Source organism: Acipenser ruthenus, chromosome 7 (assembly GCF_902713425.1).
Source record: "Acipenser ruthenus chromosome 7, fAciRut3.2 maternal haplotype, whole genome shotgun sequence".
Taxonomy (NCBI): domain Eukaryota; kingdom Metazoa; phylum Chordata; class Actinopteri; order Acipenseriformes; family Acipenseridae; genus Acipenser; species Acipenser ruthenus.
In genome coordinates this window covers 34,203,938-34,220,975 of record NC_081195.1, presented here as the reverse complement: position 1 = coordinate 34,220,975, position 17,038 = coordinate 34,203,938, and the positions used below count along the sequence as shown (strand labels likewise).

Below are 17,038 nucleotides of genomic sequence, written 5' to 3'. Positions count from 1 at the left end.
GTGTTCCTATACGTGGAGACTACTGTATGAAGAAAAAAAAACTATACAGTTATTGAAATGGCTGGTTGACACAAATCCGTTCTATTTGGCAAGTTTTAGTCATGAAGAAAGAAAGTTGCAGATGATCACTGACACAGTAAATACTGTTGGAGAAGCAAATAACAGTAGCCGAAATAAGAAATGGATAAATCTAGCGAACAGAAGGAAAAAGAAAGGGAGATGAAAAAGCTTTAAAGTTGACTGAGGAAAACCAAAATACCTCACTGGCTGTTGTACTTTGAAGTTCTACACATACATAAGGAAAGCCTGATCAACTCTGTGTAGCAAACGTATTTAAAGAAAAGGTGTACTGATCTGTGTCTACTGTTCTTTCTACTCAGCTAGCATACTCGCTACCTTGACACTTGTATTAGTCTTTAGGGGCTTGCCTGATAATCAAGCTGCGTTTAGCCTCACTATTTAAACGTGTGGGGCAGGTAATAACATGCAGGTGGCCGCTGCAACAAAGCTTCGTTATTGCTGTGCTGAACTGTGGCTGAGATGAACTGAGGAAAGTGCTTTTTGTTTCCGTGATTTGGCGTTCTGGCAGGTTTCCTTTTAGGTAGTTTATCTAGGAGGCGTGTGTCACTATTTTTGTCACTTGAGTTTGGTCCATTTTATTTATTGTATCACATTTGTGTGTAACTTAACTTCTTTATTGTACACATTTAATTTTGTTTGTATTATTATTAACGTAATAACTGCTGCACGGCATTGCCGCCAGTTTAAAGCAATGCAATCTTCCCAATAATGCTGAATAAATCAGGACTTCTGATATAAGATTTTATATATCAGGACTATATGAAGTTTGTTTTTACAACTTGACTCAGTTACTGTTATTTTCCATCCACATAACTGGGTCACGTCATTAAATAAATAACTTTGTTTTGTAATTATTTAAACTTTTTGTATATATCCTAAAGAAAAAATGTATACTGTGTGTGGTGGGGGTAGTTATAAAATACAGAGACAAGTTCATATTGTAACGACCCTGGCGATGGCAGCATCCTGGACATTGTGTTTGTCTTGTTTGTTACGTCCTGTTTAAGGTTCCATGTATTGTGAGGGTACGGGGCACGCCGTTGGTGTGTGTCTGCGTGAGTGCATGCGTGTGTGTGCAGTGGGCGGTTCCCCCAGAGGCTATAAGTAGGAGGGGGGGGAAGCCGCGAGCGGGAGAATGCGTGTGAATGTCTGACTGGAGAGCGATTACGAGAGAGAGAGTACCGGCTGAGAGAGTGCTTGTCGGTGAGTCTGCGGTGTAAAAGAGAGAGAGACAGCTATTTGTTATTTTGGCGTGAACCCCGGCCCAAACAGGGTTTCGTTGTGTTATTAGAGAAATTAAAAAAATAAAAGTACGTGGAACCTCATCTGGCCTCTCCCGAGTCTGTCTCATCCCCATAGCACAGAACGCTACATTGGTGTCAGAAGTAGGATTTGTACAGCGCCTGGCACGAGGGGTGAAACAGAAGCAAGAGGGAGAAGATGGCGGACGCGAGAGAGATGAGAGAAGACGAGCTGCGAGCCAGACTGGAGGAGCTGGTCGCTGAGCTGAGGGTCAGGAGCTACCCGAGAATGGGCGCTGCATGGGGAGGAGAGAACATGGAGCGAGGGAGGAGCAAGAACCCTTGGGCGAAAGAGGAAAGAGGGATCAAGATGGCGGAGCTGGAAGACAGACAGACTGCTCCGCAGGCTGAGGGGCACTGCGCCATCGTCATCGAGGGAGAAGGAGATTCTTCGGCCGCCGCAAGGACCTCATCAGCCACAGAGATAGGAGGAGCGCAAGTGCGCGTCAAGGAGGAGGCAGCGTCACCATCGGACACGCCCGCCCTGCAGCAGAATGTCAACAAGGGGGTTTATTACAGCCGTTTGCAGTACAACGGTAAGGCCGATTGGCGAGACTTTGTAAAGCAGTTTGAAATGATGGCAATGGTAAACAACTGGACAGACAGAGAGAAAGCCAGTAATTTAATTGCTTGTTTAGAAGAAGAGGCTTTACATTGTTTAACCACCGTCGATCTAAATGGCTGTAGTAGCTATGGGACATTGGTTGCTGAACTGAGCGTGTGTCTGACAAGAGAGCGTGACGTTAAGCCCCGATATGGGCCCCGTGCCGATCACGGGAGAGAGAATATGCGGTGTGGGGGGAACATGTTGCCAGGGGCGAGCCGGCAGCCAGTGAAAGCAGGCCGATATGACGGTAGATCGCCGTGGGAGGCGTACCACGTCAAATTCAGGATGGCAGCGCTCACTAATGACTGGGGGCCGACGGAGAAAGCAGGACAGTTGGCGGCTGCATTAGAGGGAGAAGCGCTGCAGGTTCTGCTGGACTTGGGCCCAGACGAGGTGGCCCAATACGAGGTGTTAACCGCAGCTCTCGAACGCCGTTTTGGGAGAGTGGAGCCCGCAGTCGCGTTGCGCCTGCAGCTGGCCAACCGCACTAGAGCTCCCGGAGAGAAACTGGGCGTACTGGCTGCTGATGTCCGGTACCTGGCCCGGAGGGGGTACCCAATGTTCCCGCCAGCCACCCAGGAGGACCTGGCTGTCGAGGCCTTTGTTCGCGGACTGACCCCGACCGCTCTACGTCAGCAGGTCCGGTTTGCTGCCCCAACCTCCCTAGAGCTTGCCGTGGCTCACGCCGAACGAGTCGAGGCGGTGCTCGAGGAGGGGGAGCGGGACCATGCCCCTGGGAGCGAGAGTGGTCAGCAGAAGAGGCGGCCTGACCACACACCACCTAGAGCTCGCATGGCCCAAGCAGAAGAAGAGGAGGCCCCGTACCGCACCATTGACCCCACCTGGCCCCCGGAGCTTACCACCCTCATCAGGGCGGCGATCACCCAGCCAGCTCGGACTCCTGAAACCCCCCCACAGCTGTGCTGGGGCTGTGGACAGCCTGGCCACCTACGGCGCCACTGCCCAGCAGCAGCTGCTGCACCACCACCACACCTGACACAGCAACCGCAGGGAAACGCCAAGGGGCCCGCATAGACGGGACGACGCGTGCCCCCAGTCCAGTCCCATTAATCGCGGACCACCCAGCTGCAGCGGCCGCCACCAGTACTAACCCGTGTAGCCGACAGAGCAGGGCGTCACCCCTCACGGAAACAGCCGACCACAGACAGTGCCAGCCAGCTATAGCGGTAGGAAGGACCACTGCCGGGGACTTCTGCCATGTCCCCGTCCGCATTGAGGGGGTCCCGTGCACTGCTCTCGTAGACACTGGCTCCACGGTGACTCTCATCCGCCCCGATGTGCTCCCTGCAGGGGTCCGGCTGGAGCCCACCACCGTGCAGTTGCGCACTGTGACTGGAGAGCTAGCCCCCATGCAAGGAAAGGGCAACCTTGCTATTGAAGTGGCTGGACGGACAGTACACCACCCTGTCTGGGTAGCAGCTGTACAGGACCCCTGCATACTGGGCCTGGACTTCCTGCGCTACACAGGCGGACAGCTAAACCTCCGGACCGGGACACTGCACATACAGGGGAGCCCGGCTTTAGCTTTAGCCTCACCCCTTGGACCGCTGGGTCGGAGTCGGGACCCCTTCGCACGACAGTTTCGGGATCTGCCGAGGACACAACGGACCGCCGCCATGAGACGGGAGACCTCAGCACACCCCCGGGCTCCATCATGCGCCAGTCTCATCAGGGACAATACAGCGTCTCGACGGCCCCCACTCCGGAAGGAGCTACTGCTTGCACAGCCGCCTTCAGGTGCCAGCGCTCGCCAGCCAACATGGCCACCCTCAGGCCGCAACGCTCGCCAGCCAACACGGCCACTCTCAGGCCGCAATGCTCGCCAGCATGTACAGCCGCCCTCCTGCAGTTCTAGCGTGGCCCAGGGGAATGCAGCTCTCCCCCAGGCAGCCCCGCCACCCTGCCCGGCGCCGCCAACCGCTACCCAAGGGCTGCGGGAGGATACCGCCATGCCACGCCCTACTGTCAGGAGTAATTCAGCGTCCCCAGCAATCTCCCCTCCGCCACCAGTCTCCCCTGAAGACCCAGCTCTCAGCGCAGTGCATGCAGTTTGGCTCAGGAGCTGCGAAGGGCTTTGCACAGAAGAGCGTCGCCAGCTGTGGGAACTGGTGTATGAGTATCGCCACAGTTTCGCTACCGCCTCGGATGACGTGGGGCGGACACACCTGGTGCAGCACCAGATCGAGACGGGAGCCGCCCGCCCCATTAAGCAGCGCCCTCGCCGCCAACCACTCGCCCTCCAGGAAGCCACAGAGCAGGTGCTGGAGGAGATGAAGGCAGCGGGGATCATTGAGCCGTCCGACAGCCCCTGGACCTCGCCGGTAGTCATGGTGCGGAAGAAGGACGGCAAGTGGCGCTTCTGCGTCGATTACCGGCGAGTGAACGATGTGACGGAGAAGGACTCCTACCCCCTTCCCCGCATCGATGAGTCCCTGGACTTGGTGGCCGGCTCTAGATGGTTCTCTTCGCTGGACCTCCGCAGCGGCTACTGGCAGGTTGCGCTGGATCCCTCTGCACGGCCGAAGACTGCCTTCTCCACTGGACGGGGTCTGTGGCAGTTTACTGTGATGCCGTTCGGACTTTGCAACGCCCCCGCAACGTTCGAGCGGCTCATGGAAAAGGTGCTGGCCGGAGTACCCCCCTCGGAGTGCCTGGTCTACCTGGATGACCTGCTAGTCCACGGAGGGACCTTCCAGGACGCCCTGGCCTCCCTGCATGAGGTGCTCCGGCGAGTGAGGAAAGCGGGGCTAAAACTGCACTCTGAAAAGTGCCAGCTGATGCGCCAGGAGGTCTCGTTCCTCGGGCACCGAGTGGGAGCAGAGGGGATCCAGACAGAGGTGGACAAGGTCACCGCAGTGAGGGACTGGCCTATTCCCGTCAATCCCCGGCAGGTTAGAAGCTTCCTAGGGCTTGCGTCCTACTACCGCAGGTTTGTGCAGGGCTTTGCCACCATCGCTGCCCCCCTGCACCGCCTCCTGAGGAAAGACGAGCCCTTTGAGTGGACCCCGGCGTGCCAGGAGGCGTTCGCCTCCCTGCAACATGCGCTGTGCCAGTCCCCGGTGCTGGCTCCCCCGGATGTCCGTTCTCCCTTCCTGCTGGACACGGATGCAAGCAACGAGGGGATCGGGGCTGTCTTATCCCAGCCGGGTCCAGAAGGGGAGCATGTGGTGGCGTATTTTAGCCGGTCGCTCAGCAAGGCAGAGCGCCGGTATTGCGTCACCCGACGGGAGCTGCTTGCGGTGGTGGAGGGGGTCCGCCACTTCCGCCACTATCTCTGCGGGCTCCCCTTCACCATTCGCACAGACCACGCTGCCCTGCAGTGGCTCCTGACGTTCCGGGAGCCGGAGGGACAGGTCGCCCGTTGGATCGAGCAGCTCCAGGCGTTTCAGTACCGGATCCAACACCGGGCTGGTGAGAAGCACGCCAATGCGGACGCGCTGTCCCGTCGTCCCTGTGCCCGGGAGGGATGCGCCCATTGCAGCAGAAAGGAGGAGAGGGAAGCAGAGCTGTCCCGCCGGGGGGAAGAGCAATGCCGGGTGGCAGTATCGGCTGAGAGGGTGGATTGGAGAGCCCATCAGGACCGAGACCCGGACCTCCGCCCCATACTACATTGGCTAGAGGAGCAGCGAAGGCCTCCCTGGGAGGAGGTGGCCCCTTTTTCCACCGCCACTCGGGGGCTGTGGGCTCAGTGGAGCGGGTTGGCCTTGCGTGACAGAGTCCTTCAGCGGCAGTGGAAGGTGCCCGCCACGGGGGAGGTGAGGTGGCAGGTGGTTGTCCCGGGGGCGATGCGCCAGGAGGTGCTAGAGGCCCATCATGGGACCCCAGGCACTGGTCATTTTGGAGTGACGAAGACCCTGAGGCGGCTCCGCCAGTCGTTCTACTGGGGGCAGTGCAGGCGAGACGTGGAGGACCACTGCCGACGCTGTGACATCTGCACTGCCCGGAAAGGACCCCAGGGCCGGTCGCACGCCCCACTCCAGCAGTACCAGGTCGGGGGGCCTATGGAGAGGGTTGCCGTGGACGTACTAGGCCCCTTTCCACGCTCAGAGAGGGGGAACCGGTTCGTTCTGGTGGCCCTCGATTACTTCACTAAGTGGCCAGAGGCGTACGCTTTGCCAGACCAGGAGGCAGAGACGGTCGCTGAAGCACTGCTGGAGGGGTTCTTCAGCCGGTTCGGGGTCCCTCAAGAGTTGCATTCCGACCAAGGGCGCAACTTTGAGTCCCGGGTCTTTGCCGGGATGTGCCGGCGCCTGGGCATCAAGAAGACGCGGACCACCCCTCTGCACCCTCAGAGCGACGGACTGGTGGAGAGGTTCAACCGCACGCTGGCCGTACAGCTGGCTGTCACCACCGCCACCCACCAGCGGGACTGGGACACCCACCTGCCTGTCGTGCTGTTGGCCTGCCGCTCTGCTGTCCAGGATTCCACCGCCTGCACCCCTGCCCTGCTCATGCTGGGGCGTGAGCTGCGCACTCCTGCGGAGCTAGCGTTTGGTCGTCCCCCAGATGCCCCCAGTGTACCCCCGGGCCCTGAGTATGCCAGGAGACTACAGGACCGACTGGAATCAGCCCACAGCTTCGCCAGGGACCAGTTGCAGGCTGCTGGGGTACGGCAGAAGCGGAACTATGACCTCCGAGTACGGGGGCGTCACTTCACCGCCGGGGAGCTCGTGTGGGTCTTCAGCCCCAAGAGACAGCGGGGCCGTTGCCCCAAATTGGACAGCCACTGGCTTGGTCCTTGCCATGTCCTGGAGAGGATCGGGGACGTGGCCTACCGGGTGCAGCTACCTCACAGAGGACGCAAGGTAGTGCTACACCGGGATCGGCTGGCCCCCTACCTGGGACAACACCCAGCACCATCCGACCCAGCAGCTCCTGACAGTCCTCTCCTGCCCCCTCCTGATCCACCCCGCCCTAACAGTCCCCCCACCCCCAGGGCTGAGGGTTCCTCCCCCGACGGTTCAGTTTCCCTGTCCCCTGTGGCTGACAGGAGCCCGTCCTCCACGCAGGGCTCCCGCCCGCAAAGACAGCATCGCCTCCCGGGTCGTTTTCGAGACTTTGTTCTTCCCTCGGGGACGAGGGACTAAGGGGGGGGCTGTGTAACGACCCTGGCGATGGCAGCATCCTGGACATTGTGTTTGTCTTGTTTGTTACGTCCTGTTTAAGGTTCCATGTATTGTGAGGGTACGGGGCACGCCGTTGGTGTGTGTCTGCGTGAGTGCATGCGTGTGTGTGCAGTGGGCGGTTCCCCCAGAGGCTATAAGTAGGAGGGGGGGGAAGCCGCGAGCGGGAGAATGCGTGTGAATGTCTGACTGGAGAGCGATTACGAGAGAGAGAGTACCGGCTGAGAGAGTGCTTGTCGGTGAGTCTGCGGTGTAAAAGAGAGAGAGACAGCTATTTGTTATTTTGGCGTGAACCCCGGCCCAAACAGGGTTTCGTTGTGTTATTAGAGAAATTAAAAAAATAAAAGTACGTGGAACCTCATCTGGCCTCTCCCGAGTCTGTCTCATCCCCATAGCACAGAACGCTACAATATTGTCATCAGAGAGTTTTACCTGAGAAATCCATTCAATAAAGTCTACAGTTCCACAGCGAGCTAGTAGTATGAGTGCCATGGTATGTCCTAAAACAGGATTTGCGATGAAAATTGCTACTTGCGGCTGCTGTCTGGCAGTCGCAGGTTTCTGGTGAAAATCTGCGATGTCGCAGCCCTGCGAATGTTTTATGAAACACCATTTTATATTTTTGAGGTGCCTGTGATTGCGAATCGTCACAAATCGCTTTTGTGAAACAGGCCCCAGAATGTTTCGTTACAATTACATGACCGGTTCTATAGATATTTTTTTTTTAAATGTATGAAGACTACCTGTTCAGAGTCCTGGCCAGGTATTTGGTTCCATTCCTGTTGGCTAGAGAAGGATACTTCTTTTGCAGAAAGGCATATTCATCTCGGATGGCTTCTGCCACAATTTTCTTATTATTGATATCCAACTGACTCCTGCAAAGCAATGCAAAAGAAGATATATAAGAAAAAGATAACACAACTTATGAAGCTGAAGGATTGTGCTGCTGACGAAGTCACCAAAAGCACCCAAAATATAATTCTAACCTTGTATTTTTGAGTGAATCCCCCTCAGTTAGGCGCTGAGCACCTCATTTCCTACCTGTTGACAACGCCTATGATCCCCAATTTCACTGGAATGACTCTGCCCATGAGCACGTCCATGGCATCAGTGCCTGCGTCCATCAGGTCCAGTTTGGTGATGACCGCCAGGGTCCTTCTACCTGGAGAGTGACAGAGGCAGAGCTGTGAGATACTGGGCATTAATCACAGTGTCTTTTAGAGGAAAACATGTTTTTCTTTAACGGATTCAATGATGTTCTGTATACATGAAACAGTTCTACACTGTTCCAAAAGTCAAGCTTTACTTAAGAGAGCAATGAGGCACTGGGCACTCTTATTTAGAGAAAGTTTTCTTTTTTTAAATGGATTCAATAATGTTCTTGGTTTCTTACCCCTTATTAATTGCATTGTGGTAAGAATCTTTTAGATCTTTTTTTTTCATTCATTTTGGGATATATTTCAAAGACAGGGCTATATAAAAACTCATCTTGGTACCTTTGATAAAGATCACATGGTTTGATTACAGCTGTACCATTGGAGTCAGTTTTGAAGTACCATATTCTGATTCATTTTTAAACAGATATGTTCTAACTCCCATTAATTGCCGATTTGCTGACAACTAAATACAGTCAATTCTCATTAAAACAAACTCGGATTAGACGAATTTCCTGATAGTATGAATTTTTCCCGGCAACATTTAGCACTCACTTCTTTCAACATCCCCACAAGCACATTGCCATCCATTCTAAAAAAATGGGATACAATACAGGCTTATGAACAGCAACCTGTGGATGCAAGTTGTCAGTGTTTCTGATTTGCTCAATACCCTGATGTTGAGGATGCCTTGCTTTTGTGGTTTAAAAATGCCAGTGATCAGAATGTGACATGCAGGTTTCAAGTGCAGTTCATTTGCAATGTATACTATTTAAAAGTTCACATCTTATTAGACACATTTTCAATAAAACGACTGTAAATTTACAGTCGGTGCCAGTTAATCGGGACGTCTATAGGGAAGTAAAAATATCCTGAATAAGCGTCTGTCCCAATTAAACGAGAGGCATTTGAGACGACCTGAGGTCATACTTTGTTTCTAAATGAAAAGAAAAAGAATTACATCACATTATGATTAAATGCTAAATAAACCATTTAAAATACAAGTCCATTTTTATTTTTTATTCCTAAACAAAATCAATTGTTTTTTATTACTACATGAAATGAAAAATAATGAAATCACATCTTATCAGAAGGCGAGGCACCTGTGATGTTGACGCCAACTTTTTGTGCCACAGCAGCCAGAGAACTCCTTCAAGAGTTCAACATGGTTTACGCAAGTCACAGTTTAATCATGTACTCACTGCACTGTGCTACGTGAACCTGTCTTGCTCTGAAAAGCGATCTCCATTCGTCATTTGAAAATACTGTATTCTAATTAAACAAAGTGACATCACAATTAAACAACATAAATAACATTGGGAAGACTCGTCTCCCAGAGTTGTATCCCATTTAAGCAGAAATCCCGATTATCAGCATCCCGATCAGGCGGCGCTGACTGTATAATACTTTTAATTGTTATGTAATTGAAAATTGATTTCAGTGCTACTGTAACTTCAATAAAAACTGACATGCAGTTGGCTTTAGATTCTTGATAATACGAATTACTGAAATGTTTTTGCTGGTTCCTTGAAATGCATATTAACTACAATTGACTGTAATTCTTTCTCTCTCTATGACACAGCTCTAGTTGAGAAATGAATGACATTAAATTAATTTCTCTTTGCCCAATTATAATACATTTAATTATTTAAGAAAGAGAAAGGAACAAAACATCCTATCAAGAGTGGGGCTTAGATGACCCTCTAATAAACAAACTCACAATTCATGCATTTGACACACACATACACACACACACACCTTGCTAATAAGACATATCACTGCAAGAGATACCAGATAGAAGAGTACCAGACACCGACAACTTCCATATATCATACCCGGATAATGAATGGGTCCTTATAGGTCACTTCCTACAAGCTTGCCTTTACGCTATTTTGTAACATCGCTCACCATCAGGGTCCACCTCCCTGGCCACCTTCAGCGCCTCTGAGGTGGCCATGTCAGTGTTGGCAGCCGTCACAGCCAGGATGATGCTGTTGGGGTTACTGATGTAACGCAGGATCAGATCTCGGATCTGGATTTCAATGTCTTTCGGCTGATCCCCAACAGGAACCTAAACACAAAACAGCGCTTTATTCAAGAGGCACAACCCCCTGCTAGCTTTCCTGCAGACCTGGTACTTGCCTCCTAGACCAGGTCACTACTGCGTACACAGACTGGCAAAAACTGGAGAATGTGAGTGAAATCCTGTATGCAAATGTTTGTAGTCGTGTGATGTCCCGGGTTATCCACTAGGTTTGTGTGCAACTATTCAGCAACAATCAAGGGAAAGCAGAAGGATCTCTGATTTCACAAGGATCCCATTCAAGCGGCTCATCCCTCAAAGCAGGAATGGCACTTTGCATATATCATTGTTCTGCTTCACTCATCACAACCTGGTGAGTTTTGCAGTCGTACGGAGCGGATCTGGGTTATGGTGCTTCAATAATGATATTTGTATTTTGATTTCAACTCACTCCATATAATTTCCAGACCTTACATTTGTTTATCTGCATCATGACGATTCTGATAACGAATCGCTCTACCTTTGTAATCCCTGGCAGATCCACCAGAGTCAGGTTCACAACGTGAGGAGAGAAGATCTTGAGATGAATGGGCTCGGCACTGATGCCCTGGAAAAAGAAGAATGAGGATTGAATTATCCACAGAGTAATGTACTCGGTTTTAATAAACTTTCTAATCACCAGTGTCTACATCATGCAATCTTACTAGATAAACATAATAAACACAACTCAGAACTGCATTAATTAGTTAGTGTATGTTTTAATAATGTGTTCAACTTTACTGCCCCAAACCCAAAAATATTTAATAAATTCAATAATTACAGACACATTTGGCTCCTAAATGTAATATCATTTGCATTTCTGTATTTAAATTGTGGTAATCAATTTAGCCATACATTATTTGAGAAGCAATGCAACAAGGTTACAACATGTGAAGGAAAAAAAACACAACAGTAGTAATTAAACAACTGAAGAAATTAATATCTTAATTATTTTTTTCCTGCATTGTAATATTAAAGGCAATTTTCCCTTTTCATAAAAGGGGTATTAATGACACATTGGGGTAAAATACTTTGTCATCAGTACACCAGCACATTCAATATATAACACGATCATCAAAACAACAATAAATCCAGTTTTCTTTAAAAAAAAATAAAAAATTAAAACAACACAACATGTATACATGTGCAATGTATGTCGTGTGCAGATACGGGTCAATGGGTGAGAATAGAAAGTTAATGGGTTACCTTGTTGTTTCCAGTAATCCTTTCAGTTTCAGTTTCTATCTCTTGTCTGATTTCATCAAAATCTGTGTAGATCTGAAACACAGCACAGTAAACTATGAAGAAATGTATCGATATGTGTTATAGTTTGAACCTTTGCTTTACTGCATTTAGTTTACTAGTCTATACAGTTTTCACATACAGGTTTCATGGTTGTCCTGGAAATACTAGCTACTCTTTTCAAATGGGGGGCAATCAAAATATAATCCCTTAACTCCCGAATAAAATTGCCTGTGTTTCACTTCACCATAATAACCGTACAACATAGATCTTAACACATTTCAGAAGAATTTATACTTGGGTTATAGTCACACTACCCCATTGCCGTTACAGTTTGTACAGTATTTATCAAGATTACTCATGACTTCAAGGTAATGTTGCATTTTAGCCCCTGAAAATACATGTTACTCTCTCAGTGTTAATTAGAGGGGAAGTTACTCCCAGACCCAAAACCTTATCTGGAGCACTGGTTATAGTACTGTTTATTAAACATTTGATAAAACACCATCATGTGACAGAATAGACTGCACTATAGCTTGTGATGTTCTTAACAGTCTATATTCATAGCAACAGCACATATTCCCATGGCAGCCACTCTGACCTAGATCAACGTGCTGACCTTCACATCACAGAGAAAAAATAGCTTCCTGAAGATGAACTTCAACAAATTCTAAACAATAAAAAGACTAAGAAACACAAAAGGTGTAACAGACGCAGAGAAATGTGAGCCTCAACACCTAAAACGTTGTCAGAGAATGATACACTGTGTGAAGGATAAACACACCCTTCACTTGCCAACACACTTTAAAAGGTTTGTTGCCCCTCTTAAAACACTGACCTGACACAGGAAATGAAAGTTCAGCACTGTCACACTTTTATTTTTACGAAAACCAAATAAACAAACAAAAAACCTAGCTCTGTTCGAACACGAACTAAAACATACAAGAACACCCTTCCTAGCACGGGACAGATACCCCGTTTACCCGCAAGAAACAGAACATGCTTTACAACAATAAATACAGCACAGTACTTACAAAATGACTGCTCGGACACAGCGTACAACTTCCTTCTACTCAGCAGCCCCGGTGCAGGTGATAATTAACACATTAACAATAATTAAAACTAACACGTGTTTTGGCAGGGAATATTTTACTCTGTCCCTGCCCAGCTACAACCGACATCCGGAAAACTCAAATAAGGTTGAATAAAACATAGCCTTTGGCTTGCTGCAATATAATCCCGTCAGATCATCCACTCAGGGACAATAGTTTTCCACTATATGCCTCAACTCCGATCCACATTTGTATAATTCAGTGCAGTACCTCTTCTACAGTACGTTGGTATATAAGGGATGTAACCAATGGCTGCTCAGCCTTGCGCGTTGCACATTGGATATAGATTATATATTTTAATCACTTGCTCTGAACATAAATCAACTGCATGCTGTTGTCACTCTGTTTCACAGAACCCGATTATCAATTACCTTGGACTTCTTCACTTTACTTTTGTAAATTAGTTCAAGATTAGCGTTATTGTGAGTCTGCAAGACAAGATGCTTACATCAGGTTGAAATCACACTGGAAAAAATAAATTTGTAACAATGCTGCAAAAATGTATTCTGATTCGGGTTCATCTCACATTGAGCAGTAGCACTAGAACAGAGATTACCTTGTTTTTTGTGTGCAGAAACTTGCCCCATTCTTCGGTTTCAACACCTAGGAAAAAAAACATTGAAAAAAGGAAATTTAAATAAAAGATACTCTAGTTGAACCAGGCAGGTGTACTGCTAAAAATCTGAAACACTGAAAACAGGGTTGGTCTATCTGCCTGCTTGCGTGGATAAAGCAATTAACTATTTAACTATTTCTCGTCTTCTTTAAATACAGTCAACGCCACTTTATAGGGATGCCTTGGGAGACATAAGAATAACCCAAATAAGCGGCTGTCCCAATTAAACGAGAGGCATTTGAGAGGACCTTAGTCACACTTGTATTCATAATTTACAACATGCACAAGAAGTATTTTTACTGTTTAATTTAATTTCTAAATGTAAAGAAATAATAAAATCACATCACATTGTGAATACATGTTAAACGCATCATCTGAAATACAAGTCAATTTTATAAATTCCTAAACAAATCTTAGCACAAGGCGAGCAGGAGTCTCCGGCTCCTTCAAGTGTTCAGCCTGGTTTACGCAAGTCACAGTGTAATCACTTCATAACTGCACTGTGCTACGCAAACCTGTCTTGCTCTGAAAAGCAATCTCCGTTCATCATTTGAAAATACTTTTTCCCAATTAAACAAAGTGACGTCCCAATTAAACGACAAATATAACTGGGAAGAACCGTCTCTCCAGAGTTCTGTCCCATTTAAGCTGAAATATCAATTATCAGTGTCTCAATAAAGTGGCGCCGACTGCACTGTTATTTCTGTATTCAATTATGTTTGTACTTACAGGAACATTCTTTCTGATTGAACTACATGGTACGGAACAGCGGAGGTATACATCAAGGACTCAAATTTATTAACGAAAACAGAACCTGATTTCATCTGATGTTCTCCAACTCTGTGTTTGTGCTCAGATAGCCTCATTTGATCTAACCAGTTATAACATGGTATGATCGTGACTCATTTCCCTGTAATTCCAGCATGCAGAGTCTGACCAGGTGCACAATGAATCTGACAAGCAGATTACTTTAGTTGGGTGATGGAGATGGTGAAGTGGGGTGCTGCACAACAGAACGTGAAAAGTTTAACTCATCAGCATTTTAATCAGTGCTCAAGAAGAGGAAATCACCAGAGTACTATACACATGAACAGCACAAGCGTCTAGCACTTCATGAAAGGTGACACTGGCATGGAGGAGACATAGCTAACCATAGGAAAACAAAGACATGCGGACAGCACAGACAAGACACAGACAAGGACAAGAAACAAGAGTAAAGAGGAAACCTTTGTAAAGGCGTTCATTTTTCCATGTGTTGGGGTCTGCAGTTGAAGAGAAACAGCACAGAAAAAGGGTTATGGGCAATCATCTGCACAGGTGAACCCAGAAACCTGTCCATAATTTTGCATTAATATTAGATGTACTATAGCAGGCATTCCTGCTAGGCAATTTAACACACCAACAGGAATACCTGCCGAGGAGAATATCAATGAAACTATGACTTTTTGGGTGTATGAAGACTTTTTTGTAATGGATCGTATCCAACTACGTCAGAAGTCCCCATTTCAATAACAATTCCTAAAGCGCCAAGAAGAATATTGACCGTTATACTCAGAACAAGACTGGTTTAAAATGTCTAGCAATGCCCTGCTCAGGTAGCAGAACAAAAACAAGACGTTTACAACTCTGCCCTGGTGTTCTGTTGCTACTTCCTGTGCAATTGCTTTCTGGGATAGCTGAAATGGCTGATACTCAAACCACTACAGTGCCAGAAAGCATTCGACAAGGACACCAAGTTCTATGAGGGTGTCGACGGCTGCTTAAAGATCAAACAAAAAACAAGAAGTGATAGTGAAACTGAAACTGGATCAGAAGTGCAGTTTCAGTGCTGTGTTGTGGACTAAAGCAAGATCAGCTACCACGGACTTCAAAACCTAAGCCAAAAGAGGCAGATCACAGTAGGGATATGGTTAGCCAGAACACAGTTGGGCCTTTTGTAGTGGAGTAGATAGTGAAGTTACTGCAAGCTTACAAGGAGAGGGCTCTATGACAGAAGCACGTGAAAAACAGATATGTGGTTAGACTCATGTTCACACCAAGTTGTCGATCTTCGTTGTCGACTCAGTGCTGCATTGGACTTTTCACACCTGTTTCTGTAGAATTAGTGAAGAAAATCAACTGGGGATAGTTCAATTTATCGAGCTTCTGCAATCCTACTGGTCAGGCTCCCAAACAGTCCTGGTTCAGAAGCTTGGCAACATCCATTGGTTAGGTTTGGCAGATTGAAAAGAGGCAACTGGTTGGACAGTAGGACTTGGGTAGTCCATTGATCTTCGATCCTTCTTATTAGCAAGTGGGTTGCAGCGGTGCGGCAACACTGGCCTCAAATTGGGTAGAAAACTGAGGAATGGGATCTATGCAATTGACCTGAACAGCAGAGGGTCTAAGCAAAGACATTGTTTAAAGACACACAGACAGAAATACTGTACATTGAAGAGACTCACATGCACTGTTCAAGGTTTGATTTTCATAACCTTGGAACACAAAGGGCCCTATTTTAATTATTTAAACAGTGGTTTTACTTGGATCATACACTATTCAGATCTAGAGACCCCAATGGTTTTCTGAAATGTTGTAAGAATATGATACTTAAGGAGATTGAAAAAAGACGGAAAACTTTGACAGTGGGTGGCCTCCTGTATGACAGCAGCATAAAAAAACAGATATTTCCCCAGAACATCACTTCAGCTGAGACCTGACCTCTGATGCCCTTTGAGTCTACATGTGGACACCCAGCTGGATATTTCTAAATGGAAAATAACCATTAGAGTATACCAGATGATCCCGAGCGAGGACTCATTTCCTCTACAAAGACAAATAGCTGCCTGTCTTCAAACTAATTTAGATACAATACTGTAGTGCCAGTGCTGTGGGATCATATGTGCAAGACAGTGTACTGAACTAAATCATAAGCATGCAAATCCCAGGTAAAAGCTATGCACTGCTGCAAGCCTAGTCTGGGTTTCCTTTCTGTTAAATATTTTCAACACTGAAAGGGATACTCGACATCTCTAGTATTTGTATTGTTTGATAAAAAGCTGCACAAACTGACTATTCAATTATTCAAATTGAGCTCTGCTCCACTAGGTGAGGGTCAATGGTGTTCATGGGGCTAATTCATCATTCTAACTGAAACAACTGAAGAAACAGCTTCTTGGATTTGTGTTGATTGCTTATCTCCACAGTGGCTAAGAAAAGATGACAGCTTTGAGGAGAGCAGCAATCTGCAACAATACAAGCAGCGGTTTCTATAATTGATTTAATGGAAATGATGAATCAGCCCAACGCACAGCACCGGGTGTCATTATCTGCTTGCTGAGTAGTGCTCGATCTGAATAATAAAATAATCGGTTTGTGTTGCTCTAGTTGCATACTTGTCTTTTGCTTAAGGGTAACATCTGGTATAATTTGGTGCTTTTTATACAGATTTTACACCTATAGATTAATGTAGGATGAGAGAGGATGCGCACTGGTTTGGGGTTCCACAGTTCCCTGATCTCAGGACAGCCACTCATAACATAGAATTCAATCATTCCCAAAGGAATGGTCAGATTAAACCAAAGCACTAAACCTGAAATTATCTTCTTTCCAACCACTTGAAAATAACCAAATGTTACTTTAAAAGTATTTATACCTGAAATAATGCATGTCTTTGGCATCCTAAACAAGCAACTAAAGCTTGGATCATAATAAAGTAAGGATGGAGCCAGCTGTTAAAT

The 17,038-nt window shown here is 47.4% G+C and overlaps 1 protein-coding gene across 4 annotated transcripts in view; it reads right to left on the bottom strand.

The window, feature by feature from the left end:
- Positions 1-17,038, bottom strand: part of LOC117972587 (dynamin-1-like protein) — a 38,204-nt gene that overhangs the window by 15,531 nt on the left and 5,635 nt on the right. For 2 of the 4 annotated variants that reach the window (XM_059026818.1, XM_059026816.1), the window contains exons 3-9: positions 14,546-14,581; positions 13,260-13,306; positions 11,556-11,627; positions 10,831-10,917; positions 10,196-10,358; positions 8,175-8,295; positions 7,877-8,008 (exon numbers count right to left, since the gene is read on the bottom strand). In XM_059026818.1, the coding sequence (XP_058882801.1) occupies positions 7,877-8,008; positions 8,175-8,295; positions 10,196-10,358; positions 10,831-10,917; positions 11,556-11,627; positions 13,260-13,306; positions 14,546-14,581 (658 nt within the window). The remainder of the gene's footprint in view (positions 1-7,876; positions 8,009-8,174; positions 8,296-10,195; positions 10,359-10,830; positions 10,918-11,555; positions 11,628-13,259; positions 13,307-14,545; positions 14,582-17,038) is intronic. The other 2 variants (XM_059026819.1, XM_059026817.1) reach the window with 1 other exon arrangement.